Source organism: Culicoides brevitarsis, chromosome 1 (assembly GCF_036172545.1).
Source record: "Culicoides brevitarsis isolate CSIRO-B50_1 chromosome 1, AGI_CSIRO_Cbre_v1, whole genome shotgun sequence".
Taxonomy (NCBI): domain Eukaryota; kingdom Metazoa; phylum Arthropoda; class Insecta; order Diptera; family Ceratopogonidae; genus Culicoides; species Culicoides brevitarsis.
In genome coordinates, this window is record NC_087085.1 from 14,524,548 (window position 1) to 14,538,391 (window position 13,844).

Sequence of the window (13,844 nt, forward strand, 5' to 3'; positions counted from 1 at the left end):
ATAACACGTTTCTGGTCACTGCTAACATTTCAAATGGAAAATTTCCAATGCAATCAAACCATAATGAGACAATTTCAATGACAATTTGTTGTGGAAAATCACAACCAGACGTCTCCTTATTTTTTTTCAGCATTAACCTGAATTCAATTTGCAAACTTATATAATAGTCAAAAGTTTTTTTTTCAATATTAAAAAAAAGAAGAAGAAAAAATCTTTGAAAAATAAGAAACATTAAAAGTAATACCGGAAGCATTTAACCTACATTCTTTATCGTCATCGTTGTCAGATACATTCAAAAGAAGATTTTCAGAAAAAAAAACTTCAACCTGTTCAATTTTCAAGCGAAATAACATAACAAAAGAGTAGCAAAAAGGCAGCGAACATGCATCAACTTCTCCGTCAGAATATAAATGTCTATAAATTGATTTTTAAGCACGAAATTGCTTTGTGTAAAAATAGCTGCAAGGTATCATTTCTCAAATTCACTCGCAATATCTCTCCGATTTATCTGCAACTCTTCTTCTTCTCCGGCGATGTGAATGTGATCAAAATGAATCGCTTCAAGTAACATTTTTTGACGATTGTAGCGATAAATTCGATATCTATCGCTTTTTCTTGCAGAAATTGAGGCAATATTATTCATTTTTCCAATAAAATCGAGAATAAAATGATGAATTTTTCAACATGTCGCATCATTAACCTACTTATCGTTACAATATATCAAACAATAGTCGTTCTTGATGAATGCTGCAAAACTTTCTGAAGCACCTACTTGATGAACAATCACAACTTTGTCATAAAACACAACATTTAATGGAACAATGAAGTGTTTCTACACACACATTCATAATTTTATTATTGCTGCTTTATTAATTATTCATCGTTCGTAATTATGCGACAATTTATTTTCATATTTTTGAAGCATCGGGAGTCGTTTAATTCATAAATAAAGCATAAAAATGACAAAAAAACGAAAAATCTGATGGATTTTCATGCATATTTTATATCAAAACAAAAATCTCTTTCCAAAAAAAATTTTTTTCGGCAATATTTAAATAAATAAGCAATTAATTTGTCCGACACTAATGCAATTATCTTTATTGCTCGACCTCCTCATGTCACATTGTTGGCTTCGAGTGCAAAATGTCACACACATGAAAAATTCGTTCATATTTGACCTTTTCCGATAGATATGACAATCGTGACATGTGAAAGAAACCAATTATTAAAATTGAAATATTTTTTTATTGATTTCAAGCTAAAAATGAAATTCAAAGAAAAACCCGAAAAAAAAATAATAAAAAAAAAAAAAAAAAAAAATTGATGTCAGTCAGAATCTATTCAGGGTGCAAAAACAAAAAAATATTTTTTTTTTGTATAAAAAATTCACCTCACATTTGATTCCATCGTTTTTTTTTTGTTTCACGTATCACTTCCGGAAATCGATATTAATAGAAAATGTGTAAAATGACATTTTTCGTGTGATATTAAATTTTTGGGGTGTTATTTTGCAAAAATTATTCTCTATTTTTAGCGTTGTGTGCTCTAGATCTAGATTTTGTGACGTGCTCGAAAAAATGTACAAAGTCATGCTGTGCAATGTTGATCAATTTTCATTAAATGGGGACTTTCTGAACAAACATGGGGATTATTTTCTTTCATATGAGGCTTTTGAGATTTCTATTTAAAAAAAAAACGTTTGTGGCGAGACGCATCTGTGAGTTTTTGACCGAATTACTAAAAAAAATCCTTTTTTAAGCTAAAAGTAATTTCATTATAAATTCGTTAAATTCTTTTTGCCTTTTTAGTAATTTTTTCTACCCTTTCATTTGTCTTGAATTGCATGTCGCGCGATTTAGAAAGCACAAAAAAGAGAAAAACCAGCGGAAAATCCAAATTTAGTCATATAAGATTTTTTTTCTAATCAGATTTTCGGTTGGAAATCCACTTTCAGTGTACAAAATTCACCTCGGAGTAGTTTTTTTCGTATCAATTTTGCATGCAGGTGTCCTGATGATACGAAAAATATCTCTGAAGAAGAAGAAGATGAACAAAAAATGTCAAATTATTTTGCAAGACGAACGAACGAGCGCCATGCCAACAAGGATAAAGGCAATCATTTATCACATGTGTTGTACCTTTATTATTCGTTTTTCTTTATCTCGTGCTCTTTATGTAAAATTTTTCATTCTTTCTTTGTTACAATTTTTTTTTCGGGTCACATAAAAAAGACAGGTTGGTAGTTTTGACTTTTGCACAAAGAAAAAACTCAATTTTGTAAATATTTGAAGAAAAAAACTTTATTCACAATAAAAAAAAAAGATATTCGAACCAATTTATTTATAAAAGCCCGTCATCCACTAACTCAACAACCAGTTCAACCATCGTCAGGCGACACAAATCGTTCACTGGAATGCCCAATTCGGGTGCTTGTGTCACATGCACGTCGTCCTGCGTTGTCTCATCTTCTTCCTCATACACATCGGGCGCCTCTTCGCTGTCGCACGTCATTATCGGGATCATATCCATGCCAACGTACAACGAAAATTTGGAAAATCGCTGCAAATCCTGCTGAATGAGCTCCCACAAATGATCGCGCGATTGTAATTCCTGCGGCAGTGGTCCATAAAGACACAGTTGTCTCACTAAATTGTCGTAATAAAATCTAATCAAGTCCATTTTATGTGTTCGTCGAACCTGATAAGGTACTGATAAGTACAGTGCGTATGCGAGATCCAATGTCAACGAACCGTATCGCATCAATTGGAAGTCAATAAAGGCCGTGCGATGAAGTTCGCCCGTCGGTGTGTACGAAAAAAGCAAATTATTGGTCCAGCAATCGCCGTGACACAGCACCGAGAGCGGCGTTTCGCATGCCAGGAGATTTGTAAAGTCTTCGAAAAAGTTTTTGCAAAAGTCTTTCACTTTGTTAATGTACTTGGGCCGTTCCGGTAAGCCATCGCACACCATCCCGATGGCATTCGATGTGAGTGCGCCGTAATAATTTTCGTACCAATGCTTGTGCTCTCTCCGAAAAATCCCCTCGGAAATTTGTTCCTTCTGCAGCCGGAAACGTTCAGGCTCTTTGAATTTCATCGCGAGATTCAAAGCGTGAAATTTCGCCAACTCAATCAACACTAACTTAATTTGCTCCACAGATAAGCCTTCTTTGCGGTCCTGCATCCGGTAACCAGTCTCCCGCATATCTTCCAGCACGAGTACATTATCTTCGGCATAAAAGCACTTCGGGAGTGCCGTAAAAGCGTCATCATCTCTCACCCCATGCTCCCTCTGGAACGCCTGAAACTCCGGATAAATGTTCTTATAGAAGGCGATTTCGTTGTGAAAGAGTCCAACACTTTTGTACGTTTCACGTCGCGCTTCACTCTCCGGCAATCTCTTACAAAAAACGGATTTTTTCCATTCCGAAGGCGCCGTTGTGTCCGTGGGAGCTTTTATTGTACCTTTTAACACGACACTATCCAGTACCGACGTGTAATTATCACCTTTTTGACTGCCCTGCGTCTTCTCAACTGTCTGAATCACCAAATTTGGCTCACATTTTTCGAATATTTTCTGATAAAAGTCTCGCTGATTACCGCGATTCATTTTTATTTTGTGACTTTTGTAGTTTGTTCAAGTGCTGCCTAGCACATGTGATCGCCGGAATCGCTACTAATCGACTGATATGTGATGTGTCGCGCCGATTTCGACTTTGCTACCGACGACGACGACGATATTTAACTGGCGGGTTTCGATTCTGATAAGATACAGTGTTGCACTTCCTATAAATGGCACACAGCAAGCAAAAAAATTCCAATGACGAGATGATGACGTTTGGCAAACGGATTATTTGCGACAAAAGAAATTCACTGCGATCTTGTCGAGTACATGTGTCGAAATGACAATAATTTTTTGTGCTGATAAGACGTTAACGTTGCCTTGCCTGCTTGAAGAGATAAAACACAGCTGATAATTTATGAATAACGCTTTTGTTTATTTTACTGTACACTCGATTTATTTACTATTGACTATCAGCGAGAGACTTTGGCAGTTGTAAAACAGAAAATTTTACGGCTCACGGTGCGACGCGTCTGACTTATCTGACGTCCAACTCGGAAATGAAACCCATGAACAAGTGTATAAGATGCGTTTTTTCTATAAAATTTACACCAGTACACTCATCACGTGTGTATTTTTAGACGAAAATGAACAACAATCAAATTTTGTGTGTAGGTAGGTAGCTTTCGGTACGCGTTGTGAGTGCTTGTACAGACACACAATGACGACAACGGCAACGACGACGAAACACCGGTTATACAGAGCATAACATCATTTGTTTATTTTTTTACAAATAGAAATTTCACTTTTAAGACATGTGTTTGTTGCGTTCATTCATGAAATATTTTTTGATGTTTTTTTAACACATGCTTCGTCTTGCAGTAACAGGCAGGCGCAATTAAAAAAAAAATACGAAAACCGGTTCTGAATTCATGACGAAGAACGATGCAAAGGGTTAAATGGTAATTTAATGAGGTCGTTAGAACTGATTTCGGTTTTTTTTTGCTGCTGTTTTTTTTTCATTTCCGATTTTTTTTCCGTTAATTTTTTTTGGTAATTAGAGATCGATTTTAATGTGACATCATCCATTACTAACTAAATATCGGAAATATTTAAAAAAAAATTCTTACCCAAAAAAAATGATGAATTTCTGTCAGCTGTTGCTCCAACTCAATTATTGGCCAATTCCCTTCCAATTATTTTTCGGGTCACATGTGGTACAAAAGTTTGCTACATTTTGCACTAAAATTAATTAAATTACAAGTTTCGCTTCATTTCACCATTAATTGAACAAAAAGTCCCTCCAAGACACAACAATAACAATCAATCTAGGGAACTGCCTGCCATTCAGTGTAAAGTGCTTTTGTTCGAAAAATCATTTTAGAGGAGCACAAAAGACGAAACAAGGACCCATATTATTAAATGAATGTTTTTGAATCATATTTGTGAACAATGTGTCACTTAACCCGAACGAGAAGAAAAACAAGGACTTGCCGATGATAACATAAAAAAGGTACAAACACAACATGTGTCGGCACTAAATAAATGGCGGCGTCTGGTTGATAACATCGAGGGATTTTTTTTTAGTTTTTCATTTTTTTTTTTTTTTTTGAGAAAAACTACACATGTTTAATATAATAATCTAATCATGGCTTTCATGTCTTGTTGTCCTGAACTTGCCCAGTGGGACAAAAATAATTTTTAAGGATCTTGATTTATTTAATTTTTTTTTAATTTTCTTGTTTTTGATTGATTGATTTATACTATTTTTAATAAATTTTTTAGTTTATTTAAAAAAAATTAAAACTTTTTAAATTTATTTTTAAGAAATTTACAATTTTTTTATAAAAAAAATTTATTAATTTTTATTTAAAAAAAAAAAATTATTTTATTAACTTAAAGTTTTATTTTATTAATTAAATTTAATTTTATTAATATTTATTTTAATTTTTTGAAATTACATTATTTTGAAAAAGTCAATAAAAACGATTTTCATTATATCAACAAAAATTTTTTTTAAAAAAAAAATTTTTAATTAAAAATGTTTTTAAATTTTTATTTATTTAAAAATATAAAGAACACAAAAAAGTCAAATTTAAAAAAAATTTTTTTTAATTTAAAAATTAATTTATATTTTTTAAAAAATTAAATAAATAAATTTGAAAAATTTAAAAATAAATATAAAATTTTCATTTTCATATTTTTTTCGTATATTTTAATAAATAATAATAAATAAATAATAATTTTATAAATTTATTTTTTCAATTAAATAATTTATTTATTTCTTTTATTTTAATTTAAATTATTTTTTTTAATATAAATAAATTAAATAAAGTTTATTAAATTAAATAATTTTTTTAAAATAAATTAAATTTTTTAAAAAAATTAATTTTGAAAAATTAAAAATTAAAAACATAACAATATCTTGTAAAAATTTGAAAAGCCTTAACAAAGCATTTTCATCCCACTGGGTAACAATTTTTAAGACAAAGTTTTTTCAACTATCTAATAACAAGCGGTCTTCTTCTTTATTTTTTCTACAAATATGAGACATGGCACATCTTAATATGGTAGTTTGTTGGATTAAATTTTTTTTCTCTTAAATAATAAAAAGACAAGTTGGCCAATGAATGTACAATGGACTAAATTGTGTGAAAGAAACATCCCTTGAATGCCTAAGACGAAATCCACAAAACATCTGTGAGTCGACATCGTCCCACTTTTATGAAAAGTGGTTTTGTTTACTTTCATTTTATTTTTTCGGCTTCTTTTCTAGGCTTGCCTGCATGCATGAAGTGAAGAAAAGAAGAAAATTGGTTTGCTAAATTATCTGCGAGCAACATAATTGGATTGTTTTTACATTTCCGTCTCTGTCTCTCGCTCGAGTGTAAATAGCAAAGGGAGTCTCTTGCGAAAAAATAATTATTGCGCTCGTGTCAGACATAAAAAAAGAGTCGTTGATGCAGCTGCGAAGAAAAAAGAAAAAACGCTCTTGTCAAAATATTCCATAAATGTTTTATGTAACGCGTTATAACAATAATGACGGAGGCAATCTATCGAGCATGAGGAGCATTATAAAACAAAAAGCCAATAACCTTTAACGAATAATGTGTCGTATGTGGGTTCTTGTTGGTTTTGGCAGTGAATGGTGCTAAAATAACTTTGATGTCAAGCCAAGTCTCGTTTTCTCTTCGGTTAGACTTGATCTTTTTGTCACGCAGCATTGATTGATAAAAACCCGAAATCGGCAAATTTCTCGACCACCCTACTAATTTCGTGTCTATCATTATAAATAAACGACGCTCCTGTGTGTGTTTGTGTGTTCATTAGCACGACAAATCCATGGAACAGATTGAACGGAGCAGCTACGAGGAATAAACCAACAAAATAAACAGAAAATAGAACATTTTCCAAATCCAATTATAACTTATGATGACGCAAAATAAAAGCAAACAACTTTATACGAGGGAGCTGCAGTTCGAAATGATGACTAACATATGTGAGCGTCGCCTCGTTCTGCTAGTCTATAAAGTAAACATACATTTTTGCAAATTCACACACAGGCTTCTGAATTCTCTCATTATTGTTGTTTAGTTTGTTTGAAAAAAATTGTGTGTGTTGAAAAAAAAAATTTTTCGCTAAATTTAAAATTTTTTGTGAGTCCTTGACTATGAAAGTCCATGATGTAATCAAATTAAATAAATTGATTTGTATTTATGGAAATTTTTTCCTATTTTCATATCATAGCAGCAGCACTCATAGCGAATGAAAACATAACAAGGATGACCTGAATAAATTTTCAAAATATAAAAAAAAATATTTTAATATTTTATATGCATGTCTTACATCCAAATCAGCCTAGCGCATGACTAATATTTGCTCAATGTTTCATGAAAATAAAAATAATAATAATATTAGCGTTTTTCGTTTTTATATTTCTTTTGTAAAAAACAAGTGCGCACACATGTTGCTGAATAAGCAATCGAATAAAGCGCAACAAGGGTGCTTTGCAGAGCCATTTTCTTTTGTTTTTCTCTCGTGGGACAATATGAGAGACATATGGGCGAAATTCAATATATATATCGACCACTCCTTGATCCAATTTAAATAAATAAAAACATACAAAGTTGCTCGGAACAAAGTAATTCCATCTCGGAATATTGAACATATCAATCTATTTGATTGTATAGGTTATGCAAGTTTATTTTATTTTTATTATTTATTTAAATTAAGTAAGCAAGCAAAGGCTTCGCTTGTGTTTTCCTCTCTATCTGTTTCTGATTTTTTTCTGCATTTTGAAAATAAAATGAAAATGTGCGCCCGTGTATCGAAATTAAATTTAAAAAATATTTTTTTATGTAAAAAATTATTTTGAATTAAAAAAAAATATTAAATAAATTTTAAAAAAATTATTATTAAATAAAATAATTTAATTAAATTAATAAATATAAAAAAAATATTAATTTTGAAAAAGTTAAATATTTTTTTAATTTTAATTTACTTTTTAAATGAGAATAAAATTTTCATTTAATTTTTTTAAATTTTAATTATTTACTCAAATAAAATTAATAAAATTACAGTTAATTTTTATGGTTTTTTATTAAAAAAATAAATTGTTAAATCACATTTTAAATTTTAAAAATTAATTTTTTTAATATCAGAAAATTTTTTAAAAAAAATAAAAAAATAATTTTTTTTAATTTAAAAATAAAAAAAAATAATTTAAAAAATAAAAAATTTAAAAATTTTTAGAATAATTTTAAATAATTTAAAATTAAATAAAAATAAATTAACATTTAAATCCATTAAAATAATTCAAAATGCGACTAAGTCGTTCATTTTTTCTCAAAACCAAAACTTTTTATTATCTGATTTTCTCCATACAAGTGTCACATTTCACAAAAGCAAACTGCAAGTAACTCGTGTCCAATGAAAAAAAAATACTTTTCTCGCATAAGAGCACTAAAAGGAGGATGAGATGCAAATATCACACACACAATGTTTGTTTGGCAAAGTCAATTTGCAAAGAGTAACGCTTTCCGTCAGTCAGTCTCTTGTTTGTACTTGTGCAAGAAAAATATCAATTCAATTTTATGGTAATGTAATTTTGTATACAACTAATAAAATGTTACTGATATTTTTTTTTAGTGTAATGTTCCTTTTGAAACGCAAGCAATAGCAAGAGAGAAAAAAAAATATAATGGACTCTGCTTTTGCTTATTGGAAACTTATTGGCATCTAAAGCAAAGTTCTTTGAATGTATCTGACATTGCTTATTGACTTTCTTTTTTCAGTTAGAACTCTCGGTAATGCCTTTTTTGCGGAATAAAAATAATAATAAAAGAAGAAAATTTCGTTGCAAACCACTTTCGAACTAAAAGCCAACGATTTTATTATTATTACACATTTTTGGAATCATGAATAATATAGAGTAAGAAAAAAAAACACTCCGTGTATCGATTTATTGACTTCGATCATCATCAAATATTTACTCGTGAACAACGTCTTCCATTTGGCATTTGATATGATACCACATTATTGACGCACGGGCCTGTCTTTAATACTTAGTATTAGGTTGCACAAAAAATAATCAAAAAATATTTTTAAAAAAAATAACATAAAAAATTTTTTTTACATTTATATATTTAAAAAAAAAAATAACATAAAAACATTTTTTTATTAAAATTAATAAAAAAATATTTAATCAAAAATATTTTTTTAATAAAATATCCCTTTTTTCTCTTTTTAGGTAAGTATCAACTCCAATTCCGCTTTGAACCAAAAAAAAAAGTTGTAAGTAAAATTGAACCCTCTCTAGTCATTTTGGGTAATGTCCATCCTCAAGCGGAGTCGAAGCTCGAACATTAGTAACGGTGCATATAATTTCGTTAATATTTAATAAGAAACTCGATATTTTTATTCGGCTCCGTTTTATGTGTAAGAATAACGTTCATTCTCCGAGTAATGTCTCCCAAAAGTATCGAAAATGGTTCTTTTGCAGCACAAAAAAAAACTCTTGTTGTGTCAATATAGACAGACAAAAATGTATCAAGTAACAAAACTCCCCCCGAAAAAACAAAATGTTTATTGTGTGGATTAAGTTCTTGTACGAGGAAAATTTTTGGGCTGTGCAAAAAAAATATGTTATTAAAACTCTTACCAATGTCGCATTCAAACGTACGAAAAAAAAGCAAGTGAACCAAAAAAAGCCATAAAATGTAATGTGAACACCTATGCTCTTGTGGTACTTCTTGTTATTTCGATATGTGTAAGACTTCGTGTGTGTGCAAGTTTATTGTCGGTGGCTGATGTGACACGAAAATAGTCGCAAGCAATATAAAAGTGTATTTAAACTGCCATATATTAGAGTGTTTTGTACATACCAAGCATTAAATAAGTTTCGTCTTAATAATAAATACACTTTTTGGCTTCTTGTGACTTTTTATGTCCTTTGTACTTAGACAGAGAGACGATTAACGGCAACATATTATATGGTCATGTGTCTTAGATATAGACGAATACAGGGATGTGTCGATTTGTTTTCCAAATTCCTTTAAATATCTTAAAAAAAGTTCTTAAATTAAAAAATACTCGAATAATAATTTAAAAATAAATTTATGAATATAATTTAGATTATTATTAACAAAAATTATTTTTAAAAAATTTATTTGAAAAAATATTTTTTGTAATTTTTTTAAATAAAATAATAATTTTAAATAAATTTTATAAAATTATTAATTTAATTTTTTAAAAAATATTTTTTATTAATTTTTAAAATGAAGAAAATTTAAAAAAAAACTAAACTATAAAAATTCATAAAATTAATTAAAAATTAACAATTAATAGTTTTTCAAAGAAATAAATATTTAAAAAATATTTTTTTATTTATTTTTAAAACGAAAAAATTTAAAATTAAATTTTGAAAATTCATAAAACTAATTTAAAATTAAAGAATTAATAGTTTTTCAAAGAAAAAAAATATTTAATAAATTAAATAAATATATAAAAAATTCATTTAAAATTAATTTTAATTATTTAATAAAATCGTTAAATAAATTTATTTTTTATGAGCTTATTTTTTTCTTCTTTTCATTTATTTATTTAAATTATTAAAAATGTAAATTTTATTAAAATTATAAAAAACTTACTCATTTTTTGTTCTTTTTTTTTATCCCAATCCGCACCTGAACGAATGACCACTGTACTTGCTGGTTATTTTATTACACTTTTATTTTATTTTTATATGTGTCTAATAACCCACACATCTCTCTCCTTCTCTCGGCATATCGCTCGCCACGAAAATTTTATTATTATATTAGGTAAAAGTCGTGTTACGGTTACAAAAATTTATTGTCCTTTGGTTCATTTCAGTGCCTCCGCATGGCTTCCTGCCTCAACTAGCCACAGATCTCTCTTCGTGAATGAATAAAAATCATTATATGGCATAATTTATGTCCATGTGCCGCTGCACATTTAACGAGAAATACACGAAAATTAGATTAGCTTCGTTGCCCGTTAAGTAGGACAAATTATCTTGCGTCGTTGTAGTTTCGTGAAGTAGATTAAGGAAAATTCTGCCAACCTTCACGCCCACTCGTAGCATAATTACCACAAATATTTATTACTGCAATGTAATTATACCGAAGACGTGCAAATCCAATGACTTGACTTGTGTTGTCAGAGGACGTAAAAAAAAAGTGCCTACCTAAACAAACAGCAGCATTTCACGTACGGGCATCACGAGGATGACACCTCTTCTTCTCGTTCACTTCCTTCTCACATTTTGCTACGTTAGACGACACTTTTATGACTCAATTAAAACCTTACTTTAATTAATCGGTTGTTGTAATGTGTTAAAACGGCAATAAATTGTGTTTGAACGTGCAACGACGGAAGCCTGAAAATAGTTTGGAGACAATTAAAATGAGTTAAAGTGGATTAAAATGTCGAGTAATTGAAAAAAGGATCAATTTTATGTAGTAAACATGCAGTTTATTGCATACTTTGGGGATTATTTGACAGAACTGACCTTCGAACTGTTTTTGTTGTTGAGCATCGGAACAAAAATTTACCAGAAAAGATAAGAAAAAATCTTATCACGAAGAAATTTTAACATTTTTCAAAATAAATCAGTCTAAAAATTCCCTTCCAGAAGAAAGCATCATGAAAAAATTTACAATTTTACTCTTAATTGCGAGTATTTTAGTCGTTTACACGACAAATCAATCTCTTGCATGGCCCTTTGGAAATACTGACGAAAAAATATTAAAAATCGCAGAGTTTGTGAATAAATTCCAATCGAATGTCGTCGAAAATGACCGGAAATTACGAGAATCCATCGAAAGTAACCTAAAAGTAGTGGATAGGTCAATCGAAATGATCCAATACAAGTTGAACGAAGTCATCGTAAACGTCAATCGCTTGCTGGAGTCACGACAAATGAACCAAATTTCGCAATTGGGAGAGAAGGAAATTGAATTCTAACACAATTTATCGAAATAAAATAAAATTTTTCAAAAAACTTGTCTACCTTGAACTTCGTTCTCTCTGTTACTCTCATCTCTTGTCCATAAATTTCATGAGTATCTGTCAATAAATTCAATTAAGCATTTAAATTCAGTTATTAAGTGACACTCGACTTGATCAGAACTTGAACTTGGGTTGAAATGAAGACATCCACAATTGTAATTTGTTTAGTGATTGCAGTGACTTTTGCTCTTGTGCATGAAAGTCGGGCCTGGCCATTCGGTGATACTGAAGAAAATCTCAATAAAATCACGAAAAAAGTATCAAACATCGAGCAACTTTTGGTACGAATTGTTTCGGCAGTCAAACAAAACGCTCACGACATTGAAGCTTTGAAGACGGGTGGCTTGGTGACAAACGCCCGAGTTGATTTATTGCGGAAATTAGAAGAGCTCGAAGCGGAATTAGCTAAAAATTTGTCATAAAGGCGACTAACGAAGCGATCGATCGATTTTCAATCAATTATACAAAAATCCATCAATAATTCGTTGTGTGTGACAGTTGTTTGGCCATATTGTCTTCCAATGCAATAACGTAAATGCATATTTTCGTGTGAGTTGCTGCAACACAAAACGTGAATAATTCAATTTAATGAAACATTTATTTCAATTTAATTCAAATAAATTTCGCATTTATCAATAATTTGTGTTTATCTTTGTGCCACAGCCATTATTTCTCGTTGTAAGTGCAAATGAAAGCTATAAATAGAGGAATTTTCCGAGAAAATGTAATAACTCAATTAACATTTTTGGTCAGTGACTTGACTTTTCTTGTCTAAAAGACTTACTTTTGAGGTTCTAGCCACAAATCAGAGGTCCAATAATATTAAATATGGATCAAAAAGTTGTTCAAGAGCACAAATTTCAATAAAATTATTCAGTTATGTTGTAAAAAAAAGCAATTATTTCGCTTTTTAAGGCCATTTTAATTTTTTTTTTAAAAAATATTTTTTTTTTTTTGAAAATTTTTAATTTTTATTTTATTTTTTTAGCTTTTCGGGAGAATTTATGTGGATTTAAAAAAATTATATGATTTTCTGTCCAAAACTTCTATTAGTTTTTGATGCAAAAATATATTTTTTTAAAAAATATGCTCGATTTTGTAAAAAAAATTTTTTTTTTGATTTAGGAAAAGAAATTTTTTCAAGAGTTTATCAATTAAATTCATTTTTGATACCAAATAAATCATTATAATTACTGAAAATTACATAATTTTTCCCGAAAACATCGTAAAATTTGAAAAAAAAACCATTTGGATGAACTTGAAAACATTAATTTTAGGCCAAAATTTGGAAATATTTTAAAAATTTTTTGGAGAAAAATAATAAAAATTAAAGATTTCAAATTTTTTTTCAAAAAAATGTTTAAATTGCATAAAAAATTATTTTTAAGAAAAAAATTCTTTACAACTTAAGAAAATCAAATTTTTTCCCCTTTAAAAACGACTTAAAAAAAACAATTTTTTTAAAATAAATAATTTTTCACAAAAAGTCATCCAAGCGCAATTGCCAAGAACGCCACTAAAAGAAAAATCTTTCATAATAATTACATCTCTTAATTCATTTTTGCAACAAGAATCGGATTATAAAACAAAATTAAAAACTAAATGAACGACAAGAAAAGGGAAAAAAATGAGATTTACCAAGAAAATTAATTTAACACGGTTGACCTGCAACCACAGAAATCTGTTCCTCCTTGTTCAATCTCTTAGTTTTCCATCGTTAAATGGATGTCTCTCGTTACCATTTTCTCCGTATA

The 13,844-nt window shown here is 29.4% G+C and overlaps 2 protein-coding genes across 2 annotated transcripts in view; one reads left to right on the top strand and one right to left on the bottom strand.

Annotated features, from left to right (window-relative positions):
- The window catches only part of LOC134837133 (protein Fe65 homolog), a 51,757-nt gene that overhangs the window by 1,191 nt on the left and 36,722 nt on the right, over positions 1-13,844 (top strand). The window lies entirely within an intron of this gene.
- Positions 2,274-4,095, bottom strand: LOC134837176 (uncharacterized). The gene has a single exon (XM_063852531.1). The coding sequence runs from the start codon at positions 3,607-3,609 to the stop codon at positions 2,341-2,343; it is 1,269 nt and encodes a 422-aa protein (XP_063708601.1). The 5' UTR covers positions 3,610-4,095; the 3' UTR covers positions 2,274-2,340.